At 39.6% G+C, this 26,465-nt stretch overlaps 2 protein-coding genes across 2 annotated transcripts; both read right to left on the bottom strand.

The window, feature by feature from the left end:
- Positions 1-6,241: 6,241 nt before the first annotated feature.
- On the bottom strand, positions 6,242-7,643 carry SPIN3 (spindlin family member 3). The gene is made up of 2 exons (XM_007124582.3): positions 7,455-7,643; positions 6,242-7,091 (listed from the first exon to the last, which is right to left on the bottom strand). Exon 2 carries the CDS (start codon positions 7,087-7,089, stop codon positions 6,313-6,315), a length of 777 nt encoding a protein of 258 aa, XP_007124644.1. The 5' UTR covers positions 7,090-7,091; positions 7,455-7,643; the 3' UTR covers positions 6,242-6,312.
- A 5,430-nt stretch (positions 7,644-13,073) lies between these two features.
- LOC102983802 (protein S100-A11-like) lies at positions 13,074-13,476 on the bottom strand. The gene has a single exon (XM_055081889.1). The coding sequence runs from the start codon at positions 13,474-13,476 to the stop codon at positions 13,165-13,167; it is 312 nt and encodes a 103-aa protein (XP_054937864.1). The 3' UTR covers positions 13,074-13,164.
- Between the last annotated feature and the right edge of the window lie 12,989 nt (positions 13,477-26,465).

Below are 26,465 nucleotides of genomic sequence, written 5' to 3'. Positions count from 1 at the left end.
TAGCCTTTCAACTTGTTTTTCTCTCTAGATCACTCCTTCTTCAAACTGTTGCATGGGCTAGCTTCTCATCATTCAGTTATCTGTTCAAATATCCACTCAGGCCTTTTTCTGACAAACTCTACCTGAAATAGCTCCCTTATTTCAGTTACTTTCTATCCCATTGCTTTGCTTTATTATCATCATACAACTTATCACTCCCAGAAATTATATAGGTTATTTGTCTACATCTTTGTTGTCTTTCTCGCACTATGAGAATCTAAGCTCCCTAAAAGTATGGACCTTATCGATCTCCTTCTTCACCATTAGCCAAGTCCAACAAAAAGCATTTGAATAAATGAGTGATTGAATCTACAAAATAGAATAACTCCCTGCCCTCCTAACCATCCAGGAATGCTATGAAGATTTATCAGCTCTCTGGGACAGTTCTTAGTAGGAAAGGAAGGAGCTATACACATCTAAAGAATTATTTAAAGTCACATTTCAGTAATAGAATTTCTGGACTATATTCACTAGTTAAATGTCACTGGACATTGCTAAATATAAATGTTTACTAAAAGAATGTGGGCTGTAGCGTCTTGGAAACTAGATGGAATTCATTTTTATTAAGTACCTGTACTGCACTATTATATGCTAAGGATATAGCTTCTCATTTAGTTCTCAATAGAATCGAATAAGGTAAGGATTATTACCTGCAATAGTAGGCTTAAAAAGATTAAATCACTAGAGCCGAATCACAGAGCTAGTGGAGGCTGGAATTATGCCCATTCTATTGATCTCATTGTTTCTCCTACTCTATACTCTTGGATCCCTCAAATCTAGGCTTCTTACGCAAAGTTCAAGCATACTATATCCATAGTGTAAACTGGCCTATCTGAAAATAGCGAGGAAAGAAAATGGAGCTTTCTTACCTTAGTTATTGGTTGTCTGAAATCCTAGTTGAAAGAAATCTGAGAATTTGGAAGCTTGTAGGATTAGAAAAGCCAAATTCCTTACCTCAAACTAAGCTTTGTGAGAGCAAGGGCAAGGAGATAGACTTACAGGAAATAAGATTGGCGTCAAGAAAATCCTAATTTCCTAGACCAGTGTTTCCCAATCAGTATTGATGATGATAATAAGAATCACCTGGAATGTCTGGTCGAGGTTTTCCAGGTCCCCTACTCAGGAGCTTATATTTTAGCAAGCAGCTTATGTAAATTTATTATCAGGTAATTTAAGGAAATAATTCTGGCCTCACTCGATTGACACCTACAAGTCAGTGATTCTCAATATGGGATCCCAGGACCAGAATTATCAGTCTCCTGTGTGAACTTGTTAGAATACATAAATCCTTGGACCCCACACTAGACTTACTGAATCAGAATTTCTGTTGGTGGGCCCCAGCAATTTGTAGTTTAACAATCTCTTCAGGTGATTCTAACATGTGCTAAAGTTTGAGAACTACTATATTAAAGGGACTCCAATCCTGGCCAACAATGGCAAAAACTCATTATTTAAACCCAGAACAACTCCTAGACACAAGAAATGGCATAAGATGAAGCAGACAGTTAAAGCTGTTCATCCCCAAGAAAGTGCATCCACCCAAGATATGTCTCCAAGGGAGACCCTCTTAGAGAACAAAAAGAGGCTGGCTGACCAGAGGACTCATTCTATTGCCAGGGCAGAGTCCTTGTCTAACAGATTATGAAATATGCTTTGAACAAGAAACTACTGTGTATTGCTTCCTGTTTCCTCCCTTCTTTCAAATGGTAGTTTTTATTATACTTCTCTGGTTATTTCTTCACAATTGTATATGGGGTATGTTGGAGGGAAGGTTAGTTTGTAATTTAACTACAGGTGACAAGACTGCTAGGATGATGGATCTGAAGATGTCTGCATATCAACTAGAGATCCTAAACTTAATGTTAAATGTAGTAACTGGATAAGACTTTAGGTTTTTCCCCTTTGAAGACATAAATTTACTACATGTAGGTGTGAACATTTTTGAAAGGGGATATGTGGGAAGAAAGGTGTTCATGGATGCTCACTACCCAAAGGAAGAAGCTATACTAGAAATTTGTGATTGGTTCATGGCATTCACTCCTCATGCCCTTGATTTCACTAGGAATCCATTTGGTTCTAGGGAGATATATTTTAGGGTTTAGGGATGGAACACATGCCCTGGCTAAGCCAATCAGTGCATTTTATCCATGGGACTTCAGTGGTCTAGGTATGTGACCTAAGCCAGTTCAGAATGCATCACAGGACATAGGTTATTTAACTTTCTCTAGACTGAAACTACTGTGGCCTGGAACTGCTGGTCTAATTTAGCTACCATGAGGAAAGGCAGCCTGAGAATGGAACTGACATACTGAAGAGGGAAACTCGTAACGAATCACAGACACTGAGCATGAGCCCCAATCAAACTGTGCCTGAAGCCCATCTAACTTCTGGATTATTTTAGATACATGAATCAATAATGCTTGGTAACTGTTTAAACATGTTTAACAGGGGTTTCTTGTTATATGCAGAAAAGCATTCTGTCATAAGAGGCAAACAAATTTGCATATGTCAGTAGATGTCAGTATAAGTTGGAATAAAAAATGATTGTTCATTTCAATTTTGAATAACTGATTATAGTACCTTAACTTTTTCCAAAGCTTCAGTTTATTTTTTTTTTTTTTTTTTTTTTTTTTTTTCTCATGGTCACAAAGCACAGAGGTGATCTCCCTGTGCTATGCGGCAGCAAAGCTTCAGTTTATAGTTGATTCCCCCTTTAACTTCCCTCAACAAAAATATACTGGCTTCAAGGAGTTCCTTCCACAAAATTGATCATGTTTATATACATTTCACATTCTACTAGTCAGAAAAATTTACCTGGCAGAAATTGTTGGTTTGCAGAGACATGTAAGTTTTCATTAACCTGGGTTGGGGTATGGAAGTTTGAATTAATCATACCTCCTTCCCTTCCAGATTCTGAACCAACTAAAAAATATACACAGGAATCAAAGAGGGATTAAAATACCAGCTTTAATATACTGTTAAATGAAAAAGCAAAATTCATAACAGCATGTATAGTATGCCACAATTTGTATAAAAATCTGATATACACATATATAATATACTTGTAATACATGGATTATCTCCAGAAAAGTACATGGTAACTGGTAAGAGTGGTTATCTTTGGAAATTGGGACTGAGGTCAGGGGTGGGAAAAAAGGAAGGAGACTTACTTTATACTGTATATCCTTTTGTACTGTTTGATTTTTACCAGAGGTGTGTGTTTTTGTCCAAAAATGATTTATATGTTAAAAATTTTTTAAGAATAAAAATAGATACCAGCTTTATTGCTGATAGGTCTGGACTTGAGAACATATTTTGGACCTAAGCCTGAAATGAACTTTTACCCCAAGTGTAAAGACAATGGATCCCCCACCCCAGAGGGTGAGAGAGGTCTACAGATTATATGTTTACCCAGCCATGTAGTGAAGGACTGTAGTCTTTTCCGTATCTTTCTGTGAGAAATGAGCTCAAGAGCCAAGAGGGCCCTAAGTTGCATAGCCATAATAACCCTTTTCTCAAGTTCACCAAATTATTTCTCCTCCCATTTGGGAGACAGGTAGAAATTTTCTTCCAAATATTTCTGAGAGGCAGAAGTCCTTTTGTTTCTTGGCCAGGAACATGGAGAGAGGCAGAGGATAGATCCTATCATACCTTTGGACATTTCTGTCCACATTGCCAACACCCAAGACAAACAGGGATTGGATGTCCCCTTTGGGGAAGACCAGCAGAATCTTAGGAATGTCCTGCTTCCTCTTGTGTAAGACTGGTGAGGAGTTCTGCTTTTGCCCCAGAAGGCTCTGAAATAAGTCAAACTAAAACAGTAATTAAATTAACTCTAAGGCTACATTACACCTCAGGTTGAAAATTCACTCACTAATTTATCCCCAATTTATAATTATGTCCGGCCACATTATCTGACATAGCTTACAAAGATTATACAATAAGCCCTAAAGATAGCATTAAAATAGTACAAATAATACAATATCAACAACATAATGAAAATGCCTTAATTTGAACTGTATGAAAATCACACCAACTATTAAACTCCAAGGGAAAAATGAATGCCCCCAATTAAATTTCTATTTTAAAGTCCAAAGGAATTAAAGTCCAAAATTCTGCCTTCCCCAATTTCTTGGTTTTTCTGATGTCAGCCATACAGATCTCACAAAGATGTCTGGACAGATATGGGGTTCCTTCATCAGCTGTAGCCTGGGCTGTCTTCCTCTTGATTTGGTGTAGTTCCTTCAGAACTTCAGGAGTTGAATTAATGTAACCTCACAATTGCATGTCATACATATATGTCATACATTAAGAGTCCACAGGGTCAACAGGACATAAGATTATCACAGTGTCAGCCTCACATCCAAAAAATTAGCAAGCACACTAATCCTCAGCCTCTAAAACAGATATCTCAAGCAAATTTATGTCCCCAGGACTTAGTAAATAGGGTAATAAAGACCCACATTGCTGTCATCAGTCAAATATCTGAGCAGAGACTTAGTGGCATCAAAAGGAAGAAACATAGAGAAAACATGGGAGAAGAGAATACTTTCTTGGTTTCATCCTCAGCAGGATGCCAGTCTGTCTGTGCCAGTAGTCTGGACCCCATGACCTGTGAACTTAAACTAATTTGGAAGATATTTCCCAAGTGGTTGATTGTACTGTCATGAGTCCCAGCCCCAAATTTGCAGAAGTCCATGGCCTGTCTGTTACTGCTAATGGAGCTTCTATAAGAAACCCAATGAGAATGCATTGGCTTTGGCCGTGTGCGTCTCTCCAAAACCCTGCTTATTTTTCAACTTTTCTTTCCTAGTTAACTTTCCAAAGTTAACCTTCACTAATGCCTTCAATAATGGAAGGTACAAGGCCCACTCCATTACTTATTTTTCTGCTGAAGTAAGGCTCACCCTTATCTGCACATGAGTTTCTTAGGTCCAGCCAAGAAACAGGATAAAGTTGAAAAACAAAACACTAACAAATATCTATTAGATTTCTATCTACCAATGCCAGCATTTAAAACATCATTAAGCACTTAGAACATCATTAAGTCTATTGATCATCTAGCACTGATTCTAATCTCTGTGTTCCTCACTCCTGTTAGGACACCAGAATAAATGAGCTCACCAGTTCCTACAAGGAAGCAAAGCCTATTTTCAGCTTTTCTTAGTTCTAGCAAGTGCATTGCCCACCACATATGCTGGGACTCAGAAGTCTTCTAAGAATCAAATGAAAACCTAATTTAAAATTTTTCAAAGCGTCCCTCTTGTTATAGGAAAGAAATATGTATCTCAGCCTGATTCCAGAATTTTTTTCCTTTATATTGAGGTCCTAGACAGATCTGCCAACCCTTGCCAAACCTGGCCTTTATCCTGTGACTGAGGACTAGAGCTAGAGCCCAGCCTAATGCTGTATTGGGCTGGCAAAGCCCAATTGTGCTAAAGTCTGCCTGCACAGCCTGTGTCTGTAAAAACCCACTCCTTGTCTGCAGGTACCAGCCAGAGCTATTGTAGACAACAGAAATCCTAGTCCCATTAATGACCAACCATGATTTCTCCACTTGCAGTTTGGTTCCCAAATGCTTGCCCTCTTAACAATTTTGTAAGGTTTCTCAGCCTATGCTTATGTACTAAAATGCAAAATAATTACCCTCTTGATTTCCGAACCAAGTTTAGTAATAGGTACAAGAATCAGAAAGGGAACAAAATATTAGCCTTACTTTCAGTACAGTTAGAATTTAAAATGCAACTTAGACAGAAGACCAAAATAAGCTTCCCATTCCTCCCCATATTAGACTTTTGAAGGGGAGGGGTTGAATTGCAAAGACACTTACCCAGCCAGCCCTAAGGGGAGGGTTGAATTGCAAAGAAATTTACCCAGCCAGCCACATTGAATATCTCAGGAAGCTTCACACTTCAGTGAGTGCAGATTGTCCAAATGCCCAGAAGAATGAGGCAAGAGGTGTTCAGCTACCTTTAGACTATTAACACCACCCAAGATAAAAATATGGGCCAATGGATGTCAGACTTTACCTTTCTCACTAATTAGATAAGTCATTCATTCTTCTGTGGGGAGGAACCAGTAAAAAGGTTGGAGATAAAGGCAAAATGTTTCTTCAAAAAATGTCTGAGAGGGTGGATTTCCATTTTTTTTGCCAGGCAAAAGTGTGAAAAGGGGGGAGAAGATGGTTCTTACAAACTGTAAAGCAATCAAGACTTTTTGTGTGTTCAGATTTTACAAACAGTCTCACATATTTGTCAAATTTCAAAATGACCTCTAAGATGTTTTTACCAAATCATAGACATAGATATGGAAATCATCATCAAATTTGATGAAGTACACAGAGGGTTTTGCTTCCACCTGATGAATTACCATGCCAGTTCTCTTGGAGCCATCCTCCTTGGCATATTCCACCTGTTTGCCTACTAGGCTGTCTATTACTTCTCCTGGCTCCCTCTCTGAGAGCGGAGAATCATTGGAATCTGGAAGGATGTGTAGGTCACCGTCTTTATAATCATCTAAGAGCTGGTACATATATAATACAGGATCTTTCTCATAGGTAATGTAAAACCATGTGTTCATGACAGGTGCCTGAGCTAAGACCATCCCCCTCCATTCATTTTTGGAACCTTCCTCTGTCTCAAAAATATGTTCCACTGCTTTGCCAATCATAATTTCTGTTAAGTGTGTATCACTGATTCTAGATGATGCAACTCTATTCGGAAGGATTTCAAGTGATGACACTCTTTCATCTCTGTGAAGTTCCAATCCATAAACACAGTCAAATCCATCATATTTGATAAGATACAGAGAGGGATTTACAGGTACCTGATCCAGAACGGTTCCCTTCCACTGTGTTAGAGGTTCATCTCCGTCTTTCCACCCATGCCGAATTCTGCAGCCTACGATGTTCCTCCGATGCTGGGAGGTGGGTCTGCTCCTATGCTTCTTGTGTGCAGCCTTTCTCTTCATCTCGGTCACAGACACACTGGCATGTCCTGCGCCTGTCCTGGACCGCTGCCCTGCAGCTGCTTTTCCGAGCGGGGTCTTCATGCCTGCGCGGAGCATAGTAGCAAGGAGGACCAAGAAAGGAAATCAAGAAAAAATAAATTAAATGCATGACACGATGAAGTTTTTCTCCTAATTAGTGCATTCTGTGCACCCACGCCTAAGTTTTTCCCGAAAGCTATGCAGAACGGCTGGTCTGCTGGAAATCAAGCCATTCTGGCTGCGTGCCTGCAGTAGCCTTCCTCCCCAGCTAGTTCAGGCTATGCTAGCGCGAAGGAGTTGCGGTTACAGTCAAAGAAATAAGGGGCACCCCCCTATTCCTCCCGCCCTGCGTCCAACACTGTCCAGACCAGGGGGCACAGATTCCCCCAGGCCGGGGATAGCGGGCCTCGCGTGCCCAAATCGGGCACCTCGCTGCTGCCTCCGCGGTGAGCCTGTGTCAAAGGAGGACCAGCAGACGACGAGCCAGGTGCTTGCAAGAGCTGAGAGGGAGGATCCTTAGGAGAGGAGCGTGTCAAGTGGGCTGCTTGACAAACAGGATGGCGGCAGTGTCTCCAGCACTCGGCTCGCGGGCCCTCCGCTCCCTGTTGGCAACAGCGGCCCCTCTGCCACATCAGGTTCCCACCAGCCGCTGCAGTCGCCGCAGTCTCCTCCCTCTTTTCCGTAGAGCACAGCTTCCGGCCAGGAGAGAGGCCTCCCCTTCCTGCCCAGCAAAGCACCCCCCGCACCTCGCCCGCCAACTCTCTTGTCCGCCCCTGCCCTGGGCCTGGGAGGCGCTCTTTGGTTCCTTGCCCCGCCCCTTTCCCAAAATCTGGAGCCGCCTGGCCAACAAATCCCCTCCCCACCCCCCCTGCGCCCCCCCCCCCCTTCTGTGCCCCCCCCCACCCCCCCCCCCTGCCCCGCCCCTTTCCCAAAATCTGGAGCCGCCTGGCCAACAAATCCCCTCCCCAACCGCCTTGCGCCCCCTCTTCAGTTCTGGGCCCCCAGTATCCCCACCCCCACCCTTATCCTTACCTCAATACCCCTGATCCATCTGCTTTTCATCCTCCAGGAATTTGCCCTTTCCTTTCCCCCTGTCATTCTGGAGATATTCTTTATATACAGAAACCTGCCTTTTCTATCATTTAAGGGAATTTGAGGCAGGAGAGAAATGCACTAGTGCTCAGTCTGCCATCTTGACCCAATCTCGGTAATTTTTACTGACTTGTACTCCCGGACTTGTTGAGGATAATTTTTTTTTTTCTTTTTCACTGATTGCAGAGGAATTGTATGGGCAATGTGGGCACGGTGTAAAGTTTAGCAAATTGACATGAAGAAGAAAATAATCAACTATAAACCCACCTCCCATTCCGCAGGGCTCATAGCCAAATATTAACACTTTCCATTGCCTTTTTAATACGCTCTTACAAAGCTGGGATGATTTTGCATATGCATTTTCATGGCATGCCCTTTTCCATATAGAATAAGTGTTTAATCAGGTTATTAGATATTGTCTGAAACATGTTTTGTAGTGGCTTCACTAAAATCAGGATATTTTCACAGTTTAACCATTCCCTCCCACCTTCACATGTTTAGTTTAAAAAAATACTTATAAAATGATGCTTGCATATGAATGATTGATCTGTTCTTTTGAACAGAATAATCTAGACGCAAACTTATAATCAAAACAATTATTACAATTATAACAAGAATTTAGTATTTCAACACTGCGATATCATAAATCTATGGAGAAACTCTTATTTTAGAAGAGATTCAAACATTTTTGCTTTCATCACAGCCATCGTAGTGGGTGTGAAGTAGTATCTCATTGTGGTTTTAATTTGCATTTTCCTAAGGACTAATGATGATGGGCATCCTTTGATATGCTTGTTTGACATTTGTGTATTTTCTTTGGAGAAATGTCTATTTGAATTATTTGTTCATTTTAAAATTGATTGTCTTTGTTGTTGTTGTTGTTGCTTTTGTAAGTATTCTTTATAAATTCTAGATGAGAGACCCCTATCAGATATATTATTTGAAAATATTTTCTCCCTTTCAGTGGATTGTCTTTTCAGTTTTTCTTCAAAAATTGAAATATAATAGATTTACAATATTATATTAGTTTCACATGTACAACATAATGAATCAATATTTTTATACATTGTATTGCATTAGAGTTATCACAAGGTAATGGCTGTATTTCCCTGTGTTGTACAATATATCTCGTTGCTTATTTATTTTATACATAATAGTTAGTATCTCTTAACTCCCTACCCTTATTTTGCCCCTCCCTTTTTCCTTCTCCTCATTGGTAACCACAACGTTGTTCTCTGTATCTGTGAGTCTGTTTCTATTTTGTTATATTCGTTCATTTTTTTATTTTTTAAATTCCATATACAAGTGATAACATAGAGTATTTGTCTTTGACTTATTTCACAAAGCATAATAACCTCTAGATACATACAAGTTGCTGCAAATGGCACAAATAGCAGAATTTCATTCTTTTTTATGGCTGAGTAATATTCCATTGTGTGTGTGTGTGTGTGTGTGTGTGTGTGTGTATACATATATATATGTATACACACACACCACATCTTTTTTTTTCGGTACGCAGGCCTCTCACTGTTGTGGCCTCTCCTGTTGCAGAGCACAGGCTCCAGACGCACACGCTCAGTGGCCATGGCTCACAGGCCTAGCTGCTCTATGGCATGTGGGATCTTCCCGGACTGGGGCACGAACCCGTGTCCCCTGCATCGGCAGGCGGACTCTCAACCACTGCGCCACCAGGGAAGCCCCACCACATCTTTTTTTATGGTTAGGTGTGGTTACTTTTAATTTTTATTTTTAACAATTTTTTATTGAAAAACAGTTAATTCACAATACTGTGCTACTTTCAAGTTCACAGCAAGGTGACCCAGTCACACACACACATGCATAAATATGTACACTCTTTTTTCACATTCTCCTCCATTACAGGTTACCATAAGACATTGAGTATAGTTCCATGTGCTATACAGTAGGTCCTTGTTGGTTATCTGTTTTATATACAGTATTGCATATATTTTAATCCCAAACTCCTAATTTATCCCTTCCCCCTCCCCTTTGGTAACCATAAGTTCATTTTCCATGTCTGTGGGTCTATTTCTGTTTTGCAAATAAGTTCATTTGCATAATTCTTGTAGATTCCACATATAAGGGATATCATATGATATCTTTGTCTGGTTTACTTCACTTAGTGTGATAATCTCTAGGTCCATGCATGTTGCTGCAAATGGCATTATTTCATTTTTTAATGGCTGAGTAATATTCCATTGTATATATGTACAACATCTTCTTTACTCATTCATCTGTCGGTGGACATTAGGTTGCTTCCATGTCTTGGCTATTGGAAACAGTGCTGCAATGAATATTGGGGTGCATGTGTCTTTTTGAACCATGTTTTTCTCTGTATATATGCCCAGGAGTAGGATAACTGGATCATATGTTAGCTCTATTTTTAGTTTCTTAAGGAAACTCCTACTGTTTTCCATACAGGCTGTACCAATTTACATTCCAACCAATGGTGCAGAAGGGTTCCCTTTTCTCCACACCCTCTCCAACATTTATCATTTGTAGACTTTTTCATGATGGCCATTCTGATTGGTGTAAGGTGATATATCATTGTTGTTTTGATTTGCATTTGTCTAATAATCAGCGATGTAGAGCATCTTTTCATGTGCCTCTTGGCCATCTGTATGTCTTCCTTGGAGAAATGCCCATTTAGGTCTTCTGCCCATTTTTTGATTGGGGTATTTGGTTTTTGGATATTAAGCTGCATGAGCTGTTTGTAAATTTTGGAGATTAATTCCTTGTGGGTCGCATCATTTTCAAATATTCTCTCCCATTCTGTGGATTGACTTTTCATTTTGTTTATGGTTTCCTTTGCTGTGTAAAAGCTTTTTAAGGTTAATTAGGTCTCATTTGTTTATTTTGTTTTTATTTCCATTACTCTAGGAGATATATCAAAAAAGATTGCTGTGGTTTATGTCAAAGAGTGTTCTGCCTATATTTTCCTCTAAGAGTTTTATAGTATCTGGCCTTACATTTAGGTCTTTAATCCATTTGAGTTAGTTTTGTGTATGGTGTTAAATAATGTTTTAATTTCACTTTTTTACATGTAGCTGTAAAGTTTTTCCCGAACCACTTATTGAAGAGACTGTCTTTTCTGCATTGCATATACTTGCCTCCTTTGTCAAAGATAAGGTGACCATAGGTGTGACCACAGTTGTGTGCGTTTATCTCTGGGCTTTCTATCCTGTTACATTGATCTATGTTTCTGTATTTGTGCCAGTACCATATTGTCTTGATTACTGTAGCTTTGTAGTATAGTCTGATTCCTCCAGCTCCATTTTTCTTTCTTAAGATTGCTTTGGCTATTTGGGGTGTTTTGTATCTCTATACAAATTTTAAGATTTTTTTTTAGTTCTGTGAAAAATGCCATTGATAATTTGATAGGATTTGCATTGAACCTATAGATTGACTTGGGTAGTATTGACATTTTGACAATATTGATTCTTCCAATCTAAGACATGGTATATCTTTCCATCTGTTTGTGTCATCTTCAATTTCTTTCATCAATATCTTATAGTTTTTGGAGAACAGGTCTTTTGCCTCCTTAGATAGGTTTATTTCTAGGTATTTTATTCTTTTTGATCCAGTGGTAAACGGGAGGGTTTCTTTAATTCCTCTTTCTGATCTTTGGTTGTTAGTGTATAGAAATGCATAGGTTTCTCTATATTAATTTTGTATCCTGCAACTTTTCCAAATTCATTGATGAGCTCTAGTCTTTTTCTTGTAGCATCTTTAGGATTTTCTATGTATAGTATCATGTCATCTGCAAACAGTGAGAGCTTTACTTCTTTTCCAATTTGGATTGCCCTTATTTCTTTCTCTTCTCTGAATCCTGTGGCTAGGGTTTCCAAAACTATGTTGAATAAAACTGGCGAGAGTGGATATCCTTGTCTTTTTCCTGATCTTAGAGGAAATGCTTCCAGATTTTCACTATTGAGTATGATGCTAGCTGTAAGTTTGTCATATATGGCCTTTATTCTGTTGAGTTATGTTCCCTCTATGCCCACTTTCTGGATAGTTGTTATCATAAAAGTGTTGTTGAAATCTATCAAAAGCATTTTTCTGCATCTATTGAGATGATCATATGGTTTCTATTCTTCAATTTGTTGATGTGGTGTATCACACGGATTGAGTAGCAGATATTGAAAAATCCTTGTACCACTGGGATAAATCCCACTTGATCATGGTGTATGATGCTTTGATTGTAATGATAGTTTCGGTTTGCTAGTATTCTGTTGAAGATCCTGCATCTATGGTCACCTGTTATATTGGCGTGTAATTTTCTTTTTTGTAATATCTTTTTCTGGTTTTGGTATCAGGGTGATTGTGACCTCATAGAATAAGATTGGGAGTGTTCCTTCCTCTGCAATATGTTTGGAATAGTTTCAGAAGGACAGTTGTTAACTTATCTATCAATGTTTGATAGAATTCACCTGTGAAGCCATCAGGTCCTGGCCTTTTGTTTTTTGGAAGTTTTTATTTTTAAATTTTATTTATTTATTTATTTATTTATTGCACTCATAGTTCATTTGTTTGTTTATTCATTTATTGTCCCCCCCCCACTAAAAGGTAACCTCAGTGAAGGCAAGACCTTGTCTGTCTTGCTGACTGTATTTTCAAAGCCTATGACAGTGCCTGTAGTAGGGGTGTATAGACGTTTAATGAGTGAACAATAAGTGACGTCTCTCTGTCAGTCTGAGTAATTTAGATGATTATGTTGGTATCATTAGTCATGATTATGTATACACCCAAGATTCATTTTTACTATTTAATTTGCAACTTCTGGTAACTGTTTCCATCAATCTAATTTATATTCCTCCCATTCATCTCCCTCCTTTGTACAAATTTACTGACTCTCCAGTGTGTGCTTTAAAAAACAATATTGTTATATTACTACCAGCAGGAGTGGCCTGCATGGGGTGGTGGGTGCATTGGGCTCAGGGTATGTGTGGGCTGTGAGGGGTAGATGATAATTGGGAGGCTGAAGGAAAGGGAGTGGAGCTGGAGGCCAGGCCCAAAGGCTCCACCGATTTACCTCTGGGAAGAGGTACACTTAATAAAGGAGTCATGACAAGCTAGGACCAGGCTGCCAATAAGATTAAGAAATTCTTGGAAATCTAGCTGTCCATCAGAGTCGAGGTCCAGCTTCTTCATCATGCGGTCAAGGCCACCAGGGTCCTTCTGGTTCTTTGTGAAGGCACCCAGCTCTGTATTCATGAAGATAAGGAACTTGGCCTTGAAGAGTTTGCTGTTGTTACCGTCCCTTCCAGTATGTTTTTGGAAAACAGCAATCAGAGACTCGATGCACCGTTCAGCCTCTGTATGGCTGGATATTTTTGCCATGTTGGGAGAGGAGCGAAGCACGGGGCTGTGAGCGAGGAGCGGAAGGGCGAGCACTCTTTTGGAAATTTTTAAATCCCATTTTCAATTTTAGTACTTCTGATTTGTTTTTATTTTTTTTCCTTGTTCAGTCTTGGGAGATTGTACCTTTCTAAGAATTGTCTGTTTATCAAGGTTGTCCATTTTATTGAACAATATTTGCTTGTAGCAGTCTCTGACATTCCTTTGTATTTTTATTGTATGCCTTGTAAATTCTCCTTTTTCATCTCTAATTTTATTGATTTCAGCTCTCTCCCTTTTTTTCTTGATGAGTCTGACTAAAGTTTTGTCAGTTTTATTTATCTTTTCAAAGAACCATCTTTTAGTTTCATTGACCTTTGCTGTTGTTCTCCTCATCTCTATTTTGTTTATTTCTGCTCTGATCTTTATGATTTCTTTCCTTCTACTAACTATATGTTTTTTTTGGTTTTTCTTTCTCTAGTTGCTTTAGGTGTAAGGTTAGGTTGTTCATTGGAGATACATATTTTTTTTAACTGTAACTGCTTTTTTATTTACATCTTTATTGGAGTATAATTGCTTTACAATGGTGTGTTAGTTTCTGCTTTACAACAAAGTGAATCAGTTATACATATACATATGTTCCCATATCTCTTCCCTCTTGCGTATACCTCCCTCCCACCCTCCCTATCCCACCGCTTTAAGTGGTCACAAAGCACCGAGCTAATCTCTCTGTACTATGCAGCTATCTATTTAACATCTGGTAGTGTATATATGTCCATGCCTATCTCTCGCTTCGTCACAGCTTACCCTTCCCCCTCCCCATATCCTCAAGTCCATGCTCTAGTAGGTCTGTGTTTTATTCCCATCCTATCCCTAGTCACTTCATTACATTTTTTTTCTTAGATTCCATATATATGTGTTAGCATACGGTATTTGTTTTTCTCCTTCTGACTTACTTCACTCTGTATGACAGACTCCAGGTCCATACTTCACTCTGTATGACAGACTCCAGGTCCATACACCTAACTACAAATAACTCAGTTTCATTTCTTTTTATGCCTGAGTAATATTCCATTGTATATATGTGCCACATCTTCTTTATTCATTCATCTGTTGATGGACACTTAGGTTGCTTCCATGTCCTGCCTATTGTAAATAGATTTGCAATGAACATTTTGGTACATGGCTCTCTTTGAATTATGGTTTTCTCAGGGTATATGGCCAGTAGTGGGATTGCAGGGTTGTATGTAGTAGGTCTGTGTTTTATTCCCATCCTATCCCTAGTCACTTCATTACATTTTTTTTCTTAGATTCCATATATATGTGTTAGCATACGGTATTTGTTTTTCTCCTTCTGACTTACTTCACTCTGTATGACAGACTCCAGGTCCATACTTCACTCTGTATGACAGACTCCAGGTCCATACACCTAACTACAAATAACTCAGTTTCATTTCTTTTTATGCCTGAGTAATATTCCATTGTATATATGTGCCACATCTTCTTTATTCATTCATCTGTTGATGGACACTTAGGTTGCTTCCATGTCCTGCCTATTGTAAATAGATTTGCAATGAACATTTTGGTACATGGCTCTCTTTGAATTATGGTTTTCTCAGGGTATATGGCCAGTAGTGGGATTGCAGGGTTGTATGGTAATTCTATTTTTAGTTTTATAAGGAACCTCCATATTGTTCTCCATAGTGGCTGCATCAATTTACATTCCCACAAACAGTGCAAGAGTGTTCCCTTTTCTCCACACCCTCTCCAGCATTTATTGTTTCTAGATTTATGATGGCCATTGTGACCTATGTGGGATGATATCTCATTGTAGGTTTTTTTTAACATCTTTATTGCAGTATATTTGCTTTACAATGGTGTGTTAGTTTCTGCTTTACAACAAAGTGAATCAGTTATACATATACATATGTTCCCATATTTCTTCCCTCTTGCATCTCCCTCCCTCCCACCCTCCCTATCTCACCCCTCTAGGTGGTCACAAACCACCTAGCTGATCTCCCTGTGCCATGCGGCTGCTTCCCACTAGCTATCCATCCTACGTTTGCTAGTGAATATATGTCCATGCCACTCTATCACTTCGTCATTGCTTATCCTTCCACCTCCCCATATCCTCAAGTCCATGCTCTAGTAGGTCTGTGTTTTATTCCCTTCCTACCCCTAGGCTCTTCATGACGTTTTTTTTCTTAGGTTCATTATATATGTGTTAGCATATGGTATTTGTTTATCTCATTCTGACTTACTTCACTCTGTATGACAGACTCCAGGCCAATCCACCTCACTACAAATAACTCAGTTTCATTTCTTTTTATGGCTGAGTAATATTCCATTGGATATATGTGTCACATCTTCTTTATCCATTCATCTGTTGATGGACACTTAGGTTGCTTCCATGTCCTGGCTATTGTAAATAGAGATGCAATGAGCATTTTGGTACATGACTCTTTTTGAATTATGGTTTTCTCAGGGTATACGCCCAGTAGTGGGATTGCTGGGTCATACGGTAGTTCTATTTGTAGTTTTTTAAGGAACCTCCATATTGTTCTCCATAGTGGCTCTATCATTTTACATTCCTACCAGCAGTGCAAGAGTGTTCCCTTTTCTTCACACCCTCTCCAGCATTTATTGTTTCTAGATTTTTTGAGCTTTAAGTTTACTATTAGACATTTATTCAACTCAAGTTTTATCCAAGAACTTTTTAAAAAATTCTTAAAATTACAGATAATTCAGCACGTAGCCTAATGTTCTTGAAATCCTGTAATTCTCCTAAATATATTATTAATTAATGTAAAGTTTTCCCACTTTCTCATATCATCACATACAATTATGCAACTCTTTATTTACCATGATTAATAACTGTATTTTTAAATAACTGCATTTATTTATTGTAAATGTTTACACACAAATTATTTCTGTATCACTTTACCTTTATGTACCCAATTTTGTTAGTACTTTGTTACAGATTGTAGAAAAATATTTAAATTTAATTTCTTTACTTTCCAATTTTTTGTTTTATTTATTTATTTTTAATTTTTTTAAAATTTTTAACATCTTTATTGGAGTATAACTGTTTTACAATGGTGTGTTAGTTTCTGCTTTACAACAAAGTGAATCAGTTATACATATATATATGTTCCCATATCTCTTCCCTCTTGCGTCTCCATCCCTCCCACCCTCTCCATCCCACCTCTCTAGGTGGTCACAAACCACCTAACTGATCTCCCTGTGCCATGCGGCTTCTTCCCACTAGTTATCCACCTTAAGTTTGGTAGTGTATATATGTCCATGCCACTCTCTCACTTTGCCACAGCTTACCCTTCCCCCTCCCCATATCCTCAAGTCCATGCTATAGTAGGTCTGTGTTTTATTGCCATCCTACCCCTAGTCTCTTCATGACATTTCTTTTCTCTTAGATTCTATATATATGTGTTAACATATGGCATTTGTTTTTCTCCTTCTGACTTACTTCACTCTGTATGACAGACTCCATGTCTATCCACCTCATTACAAATAACTCAGTTTTATTTCTTTTTATGGCTGAGTAATATTCCATTGTATATATGTGCCACATCTTCTTTATCCATTCATGTGTTCATGGAGACTTAGGTTGCTTCCACGTCCTGGCTATTGTAAATAGAGTTGCAATGAACATCTTGGTACATGACTCTTTTTAAATTATGGTTTTCTCAGGGTATATTCCAAGCAGTGGGATTTCTGGGTTGTATGGTAGTTCTATCTGTAGTTTCTTTATTTTCTGTTTTTTTAACATCTTTTTTGGAGTATAATTGCTTTACCATGGTATGTTAGTTTCTGCTTTACAACAAAGTGAATCAATTTTACGTATACATATGTTCCCGTAACTCTTCCCTCTTGCATCTTCCTCCCTCCCACCCTCCTTATCCCACCCCTCTAGATGGTCACAAAGCACCGAGCTGATCTCCCTGTGCCATGGGGCTGCTTCCCAATAGATATGCACCCTACATTTGGTTGTGTATATATGTCCATTCCACTCTCTCACTTCGTCACAGCTTACCCTTCCCCCTCCCCATATCCTCAAGTCCATGCTCTAGTAGGTCTGTGTTTTATTCCCGTCCAACTCCTAGTCTCTTCATGACATTTTTTTTCTTAGATTCCATATATATGTGTTAGCATACGGTATTTGTGTTTTTCCTTCTGACTTACTTCACTCTGTATGAGAGACACCAGTTCTATCCACCTCACTACAAATAACTCAGTTTCATTTCTTTTTATGGCTGAGTAATATTCCATTGGATATATGTGCCACATCTTCTTTATCCATTCATCTGTTGATGGACAGTTAACTTGCTTCCATGTCCTGGCTATTGTAAATAGAGCTGCAATGACCATTTTGGTACATGACTCTTTTGGAATTATGGTTTTCTCAGGGTATATGCCCAGTAGTGAGATTGCTGGGTCATACGGTAGTTCTATTTGTAGTTTTTGAAGGAACCTCCATACTGTTCTCCATAGTGGCTGTATCATTTTACATTCCTACCAGCAGTGCAAGAGTGTTCCCTTTTCTTCACACCCTCTCCAGTATTTATTGTTTCTAGATTTTTTGAAGATGGCCATTCTGACAGGTGTGAGATGATATCTCATTGTAGTTGTGATTTGCATTTCTCTACTGATTAATGATGTTGAGCATTCTTTCATCTGTTTGTTGGCACTCTGTATATATTCTTTGGAGAAATGTCTATATAGGTTTGCTGCCCAGTTTTTTTATTGGGTTGTTTGTTTTCTTGTTATTGAGCTGCAGGAGCTGCTTGTAAATTTTGGAGATTAATCGTTTGTCATTTGCTTCATTTGCAACTATTTTCTCCCATTCTGAGGGTTGTCTTTTGGTCTTGTTTATGGTATCCTTTTCTGTGCAAAAGCTTTTAAGTTTCATTAGGTCCCATTTGTTTATTTTTGTTTTTATTTCCATTTCTCTAGGAGGTGGGTCAAAAAGGATATTGCTGTGATTTATGTCATAGGGTGTTCTGCCTATATTTTCCTCTAAGAGTTTGATAGTGTCTGGCCTTACATTTAGGTCTTTAACTCATTTTGAGTTTATTATTTTCTATGGTGTTAGGGAGTGTTCTAATTTCATACTTTTACATGTACCTGTCCAGTTTTCCCATTACCACTTATTGAAGGGGCTGTCTTTCCTCGACTGTATATTCTTGCCTCCTTTATCAAAGATAAGGTGACCATATGTGCGTGGGCTTATCTCTGCACTTTGTATCCTGTTCCATTGATCTATGTTTCTGTTTTTGTGCCAGTACCATACTGTCTTGATTACTGTAGCTTTTGTAGTTTAGTATGAATCCAGGGAGGCTGATTCCTTCAGCTTCATTATTTGTTCTTAAGATTGCTTTGGCTATTGGGAGTCTTTTGTCTTTCCATACAAATTGAGAAATTGTTTGTTCTAGCTCTGTGAAAAATGCCAGTGGTTGTTTGTTAGGAATTGCATTGAATCTGTAGTTTGCTTTGGGTAGTAGAGTCATTTTCACAGTGCTGATTCTTCCAATCCAAGAATATGGTATATATCTCCATCTATTTGTATCATCTTTAATTTCTTTCATCAGTGTCTTATAATTTTCTGCACATAGGTATTTTGTCTCCTTAGGTAGATTTATTCCTAGATAGTTTTTTTCTTTTTGTTGCAATGGTAAATGGGAGTGTTTTCTTTTTTTCTTTGTGTGTGTGTGTGTGTTTGTGTGTGTGTGTGTGTGTGTGTGTGTGTGTGTGTGTGTGTGTTAAGCGAGACTCTCAATGTTGTGGCCTCTCCCGTTACGGATCACAGGCTCCGGATGCACAGGAAAAGCGTCCATGGCTCCCGGGCCCAGCCGCTCAGCATCTAGTGGGATCTTCCCGGATCGGTTCACAAACCCATGTCCCCGGAATTGGCAGGCAGATTCTCAACCACAGCACCACCAAGGAAGCCTGGGACTGTTTTCTTAATTTCACTCTCAGATATTTCATCATTAGTGCATATGAATGTCAGAGACTTCTGTGCAATAGTTTTGTATCCTGCTACTTTACCAAATTTATTGATTACTTTTAGTAGTTTTCTGGTAGCATGTTTAGGATTCTCTAGATACAGTATCATGTCATCTACAAACAGTGACAGCTTTACTTCTTTTCCGATTTGGATTCCTTTTTTTTCTTATTCTTTTTAAACTTCTTTATTGGAGTATAATTGCTTTACAATGTTGTGTTAGTTTCTGCTTTACAACAAAGTGAATCAGTTATACATATACATATGTTCCCATATCTCTTCCCTCTTGCATATCCATCCCTCCCACCCTCCCTTTCCCACTCCTCTGCGTGGTCAAAAACCACCTAGCTGATCTCCCTGTGCCATGCAGCTGCTTCCCACTAGCTGTACCCTACGTTTGGTAGTGTTCATGCCACTCTCTCACTTCGACAAAGCTTACCCTTCCCCCTCCCCATATCCTCAAATCCATGCTCTAGTAAGTCTGTGTTTTATACCATCCTATCCCTAGTCATTTCATTACATGTTTTTCTTAGATTCCATATATAGGTGTTAGCATACGGTATTTGTTTTTCTCCTTTTGACTTACTTTACTCTGTACATTCATCTGTTGATGGACACTTAGGTTGCTTCCATCTCCTGGCTATTGTAAATACAGTTGTAATGAACATTTTGATACATGACTCTTTTTGAATTATGGTTTTCTCAGGGTATACGCCCAGTAGTGGGATTGCTGGGTCGTATGGGAGTTCTATTTGTAGTTTTTGAAGGAACCTGCTTACTGTTCTCCATAGCGGCTGTATCAAACTACATTCCCACCAGCAGTGCAAGAGTGTTCCTTTTCTCCACACCCTCTCCAGCATTTATTGTTTCTAGATTTTTTGATGATGGCCATTCTGACCGGTGTGAGATGATATCTCATTGTAGATTTGATTTGCATTTCTCTAATGATTAATGATGAATGATGTTGAGCATTCTTTCATGTGTTTGTTGGCAATCTGTATATCTTCTTTGGAGAAATGTCTATTTAAGTCTTCTGCCCGTTTTTGGATTGGGTTGTTTGTTTTTTGTTATTGAGCTGCATGAGCTGCCTGTAGAATTTGGACATTAATCCATTGTCAGTTGCTTCATTTGCAAATATTTTCTCCCAATCTGAGGGATGTCTTTTGGTCTTCTTTATGGTTTCCTTTGCTTCGCAAAAGCTTTTAAGTTTCATTAGGTCCCATTTATTTACATATTTTTTTCTATTTCCATTTCTCTAGGAGGTGGGTCAAAAAGGATCTTGCTGTGATTTATGCCGTAGAGTGTTCTGCCTATGTTTTCCCCTAAGAATTTGATAGTGTCTGGCCTTACATTTAGGTCTTTAACCCATTTTGAGTTTATTTTTGTATATGGTGTTAGACAGTGTTCTAATTTCATACTTTTACATGTAGCTGTCCAGTTTTCCCAGCACCACTTCTTGAAGAGGCTGTCTTTTCTCCACTGTATATTCTTGCCTCCTTTATGAAAGATAAGTTGACCATATGTGTGTGGGTTTTTCTCTGGGCTTTCTATCCTATTCCATTGATCTATATTTCTGTTTTTGTGCCAGTACCATACTGTCTTGATTACTGTAGCTTTGTAGTATAATCTGAAGCCAGAGAGCCTGATTCCTCCAGCTCCATTTTTCTTTCTCAAGACTGCTTTGGCTATTCGGGGTCTTTTGTGTTTCCGTACAAATTGTGAAATTTTCTGTTCTAGTTCAGTAAAAAATGTCAGTGGTACTTTGATAGGGATTGCATTGAATCTGTAGATTGCTTTCGGTAGTGTATGTATTTTCACAATGTGGATTCTTCCAATCCAAGAACATGGTATATCTCTCCATCTATTTGTATCATCTTTAATTTCTTTCATCAGTGTCTTATAATTTTCTCCATACAGGTCATTTGTCTCCTTAGGTAGCTTAATTCCTAGATATATTATTTTATTCTTTTTGTTGCAATGGTAAATGCGAGTGTTTTCTTAATTTCTTTCTCAGACTTTTCATCATTAGTGTATAAGAATGCCAGAGATTTCTGTGCATCAATTTTGTATCCCGCTACTTTACCAAATTCATTGATTAGCTCTAGTAGTTTTCTGGTATCATCTTTATGATTCTCTATGTATAGTATCATGTCATCTCCAAAGAGTGACAGCTTTACTTCTTCTCCTATTTGGATTCCTTTTATTTCTTTTCCTTCTCTGATTGCTGTGGCTAGAACTTTCAAAGCTATGTTTTATAAGAGTGTTGAGAGTGGACAACCTTGTCTTGTTCCTGATCTTAGTGGAAATGGTTTCAGTTTTTCACCATAGAGGACGATGTTGGCTGTGTGTTTGTCATGTATGGCCTTTATTATATTGAGGAAAGTTCCCTCTATGCCTACTTTCTGCAGGGTTTCTATCATAAATGGGTGTTGAGTTTTGTCAAAGCTTTCTCTGCATCGGTTGAGATGATCATATGTTTTTTCTCCTTTAGTTTGTTGATATGGTGTATCAAATTGATTGATTTGCCTATATTTAAGAATCCTTGCAGTCCTGGAATAACCCTCACTTGAACATGGTGTATGATCCTTTTAATGTGCTGTTGTGTTCTGTTTTCTAGTATATGTTGAGGATTTTTGCCTCTACATTAGTCAGTGATATTGACCTGTAGTTTTCTTTCTTTGTGACGTTTTTTTCTGGTTTTGGTATCAGGGTTATGGTGTCCTCATAGAATGAGTTTGGGAGTTTCCTCCCTCTGCTATCTTTTGGAGAGTTTGAGAAGGATAGGTGCTAGCGCTTCTCTAAATTATTGATAGAATTGGCCTGTGAAGCCATCTGGTCCTGGGCTTTTTTCATTGGAAGATTTTTAATCAGAGTTTCAATTTTAGTGCTTGTGATTTTTCTGTTCATATTTTATATTTTTTCCTGGTTCAGTCTCGGCAGGTTGTGCATTTCTAAGAATTTGTCCATTTGTTCCAGGTTGTCCATTTTATTGGCATAGAGTTGCTTGTAGGAATCTTTCAAAATCTTTTGTATTTCTTTCTCTAATTGCTTTAGGTGCAAGGTTAGGTTGTTTTTTCAAGATATTTCCTGTTTCCTAAGGTAGGATTATCTTGCTATAAACTTCCCTCGTAGAACTGCTTTTGCTGCATCACATAGGTTTTGGGTAGTCGTGTCTCCATTGTCATTTGTTTCTAGGTATTTTTTGATTTCCTCTTTGATTTCTTCAGTGATCACTTCGTTATTAAGTAGTGTATTGTTTAGCCTTCATGTGTTTTATTTTTACAGATCTTTTCCTGTAATTGACATCTACTCTCCTAGCGTTTTGGTTGGAAAAGATATTTGATATGATTTCAACTTTCTTAAATTTACCAAGGCTGGATTTGTGACACAAGATATGATCTATCGTGGAGAATGTTCCAAGGGAAATTGAGAAAAATTTGTATTCTGTTGTTTTTGGATGGAATGTCCGATAAATATCAATTAAGTCCATGTTGTTTAATGTACTATTTAAAGCTTGTGTTTCCTTATTTATTTTCATTTTGGATGATCTGTCCATTCTTGAAAGTGGGGTGTTAAAGCCCCCTACTATGATTGTGTTACTGTTGATTTCCCCTTTTATGGCTGTTAGTATTTGCCTTATGTATTGAGGTGCTCCTATGTTGGGTGCATAAATATTTAAAATTGTTATATCTTCTTCATGGATCGATCCCTTGATAATTAGGTAGTGTACTTCTTTGTCTCTTGTAATAGTCTTTATTTTACAGTCTACTTTGTCTGATATGAGAATTGCTACTCCAGCTTTCTTCTGATTTCCATTTGCATTCAATATCTTTTTCCATCCCCTCACTTTCAGTCTGTATGTGTCCCTAGGTCTGAAGTGGGTCTGTTGTACACCGCATATATATGGGTCTTGTTTTTGTATCCATTCAGCCAGTCTGTGTCTTTTGGTGGGAATATTTAATTCATTTACATTTAAGGTAATTATCGATATGTATGTTCCTATTACCATTTACTTAATTGTTTCGGGTTTGTTCTTGTAGGTCTTTTCCTTCTCTTGTGCTTCTTGCCTAGAGAAGTTCCTTTAGAATTTGTTGTAAAGCTTGTTTGGTGGTACTGAACTCCCTCAGCTTTTGCCTCTTTGTAAAGTTTTAAATTTCTCCATCAAATCTGAATGAGATCCTTGTTTCTTAGAGTAATCTTGGTTGTAGACTTTTCTCCTTCATCACTTTAAATATGTCCTGCTACTCCCTTCTGGCTTGCAGAGTTTCTGCTGAAAGATCAGATGTTAACCTTATGGGGATTCCCTTGTGTGTTATTTGCTGTTTTTCCCTTGTGGCTTTTAATATGTTTTCTTTGTATTTAATTTTTGACAGTTTGTTTCATATGTGTCTTGGCATGTTTCTCCTTGGATTTATCCTGTATGGGACTTTCTGTGCTTCCTGGACTTGATTAACTCTTTCCTTTCCCATATTAGGGGAGTTTTAACCTATAATCTCTTCAAATATTTTCTAAGTCGCTTTCTATTCCTCTTCTTCTTCTGGGACCCCTATAATTCGAATGTTTATTTGTTGTAAGCTGTCTCAGAGGTCTCTGAAACTGTCCTCAGTTCTTTGCATTTTTCTTTCTTTATTCTGCTCTGCAGTAGTTATTGCCATTATTGTATCTTCCCAGTCATTTATCCGTTTTTCTGCCTCAGTAATTCTGCTATTGATCCCATCTAGAGTCTATTTGATTTCCTTTATTTTGGTGCTCTTTGCTGCTTGCTTCCTCTTTAGTTCTTCTAGGTCCTTGTTAGGTCTCTTGGGTTTTTGACTTGCTCCTTCATCTGCTGTGTGTTCTTCTGTCTTCTCATTTTGCTTAACTTATTGTGTTTTGCATCTCCTTTTCGCAGGCTGCATTTTCGTAGTTCCTGTTGTTTTTGGTGTCTGTCTGCAGTGGCTCAGGTTGGTTCATTGGGTTCAGTAGGTTTCCTGGTTTAAGGGAGTAGTGCCTGTGTTCTGGTGGATGAGGATGAATCTTGTCTTTCTCGTGGGCAGGTCCACATTTGGTGGTGTGTTTTGGGGTGTCTGTAGCCTTATTATGATTTTAGGCATCCTCTCTGCTAATGGATAGGGATGTGTTCCTGTCTTGCTAGTTGTTTGGCATAAGGTGTCCAGCACTGTAGCTTGTTGGTCATTGAGTGAAGCTGGGCCTTGGTTTTGAGATGGAGATCTCTGGGAGATTTTCTCCTTTTGCTATTACGTGGAGCTGGGAGATCTCTTGTGGACCAGCGTCCTGAAGTTGGTTCTCCCACCTCTGAGATACAGCTCTGATGCCTGGCTGGAGCACTAAGAGCCTTTAATCCACATGGCTCAGAATAAAGCAGAGAAAAAATAGAAAGAAAGAAAGAAAGAAAGAAGGAAAGAATAAAGGAAAGAAAGAAGGAAAGAGGATAAAATAAAGTAGGATAAAATAAAATAAAGTTATTAAAATAAGAAATAATTATTAAGAAGAAAAATTTTGGATGGGAGAGAAGATGGCGGAAGAGTAAGACGTGGAGATCACCTTCCTCCTCACAGATACATCAGCAATACATCTACACTTGGAACTGCTCCTATAGAACACCCACCGAACGCTGGCAGAAGACCTCAGACCTCCCAAAAGGCAAGAAACTCCCCACGTACCTGGGTAGGGCAAAAGAAAAAAGGAAAAACAGAGACAAAGAATAGGGACGGGACCTGCACCAGTGGGAGGGAGCCGTGAAGGAGGAAAGGTTCCCACACACTAGAAGCCCCTTCGCGGGCAGAGACCGCGGGTGGCGGAGGGGGGTGCTCCGGAGCCGTGGAGGAGAGCACAGCAACAGGGTGCGGAGGGCAAAGCGGGGAGATTCTCGCACAGAGGATCGGTGCCGTCCGGCACTCACCAGACCGAGAGGCTTGTCTGCTCACCCGCTGGGGCGGGCGGGGGCTGGGAGCTGAGCCTCGGGCTTCAGTCGGATCCCAGGGAAAGGTCTGGAGTTGGCAGTGTGAAAACAGCCTGAAGGGTTAGTGCACCACGGATAGCCGGGAGGGAGTCCGGTTGAAGTCTGGAGCTGCCGAAGAGGCAAGAGACCTTTTCTTCCCTCTTTGCTTCCTGGTGCGCGAGGAGAGGGGTTTAAGCGCACCGCTTAAAGGAACTCCAGAAACGGACGCAGAGCTACTGAAGAGACAAGAGACGTTTTCTTGCCTCTTTGTCTCCTGGTGCGAGAGGAGAGGGTATTAAGAGCACCGCGTAAAGGAGCTCCAGAAACGGGCGCAGAGCAGCCGACGAGACAGGAGACTTTTTCTTGCCTCTTTGCTTCCTGGGGCGCGAGGAGAGAGGATTAAGGGCACCGTGTAAAGGAGCTCCAGAAACGGGCGCGAGCCGCGGCTGTTGGCGCGGACAGCAGAGACGGGTGTGGGACGCTAAGGTTGCTGCTGCCGCCACCAAGAGGCCTGTGTGCGAGCACAGGTCACTCTCCACACCACCCCTCCCGGGAGTTCGTGCAGCCCACCACTGCCGGGGTTCCGGGATCCAGGGACAGCTTACCCGGGAGAACGCGCGGCACGCCTCGGGCCGGTGCAGCATCACGCCTGCCTCTGCCGCCGCAGGCTCGTCCCGCATCCGTGCCCCTCCCCCCGGACTGTGCGAGAGCCCCCGAATCAGCTGCTCCTTTAACCCCATCCTGTCCGAGCGAAGGGCAGACGCTCTCGGACAACCTACACGCAGAGGCGGGGCCAAGCAAGTCCAAAGCTGAACCCCAGGAGCTGTGCGAACCAAGAGGAGAGGGGGAGTTCTCTCCCAGCAGCCTCAGAAGCAGCAGATTAAAGCTCCACAATCAACTTGAAGTGCCCTGCATCTGTGGAAAACCTGAATAGACAGCGAAATATCCCAAGTTGAGGAGGTGGACTTTGGGAGCAAGATATACTATTATTTTCCCCTTTTTTCTTTTTGTGAGTGTGTATGTGTGTGCTGC

Source organism: Physeter macrocephalus, chromosome 21 (genome assembly GCF_002837175.3).
Source record: "Physeter macrocephalus isolate SW-GA chromosome 21, ASM283717v5, whole genome shotgun sequence".
Lineage (NCBI taxonomy): Eukaryota > Metazoa > Chordata > Mammalia > Artiodactyla > Physeteridae > Physeter > Physeter macrocephalus.
Note: the sequence above shows the minus strand (reverse complement) of the source record. Positions and strands in the feature narration are given on the sequence as shown.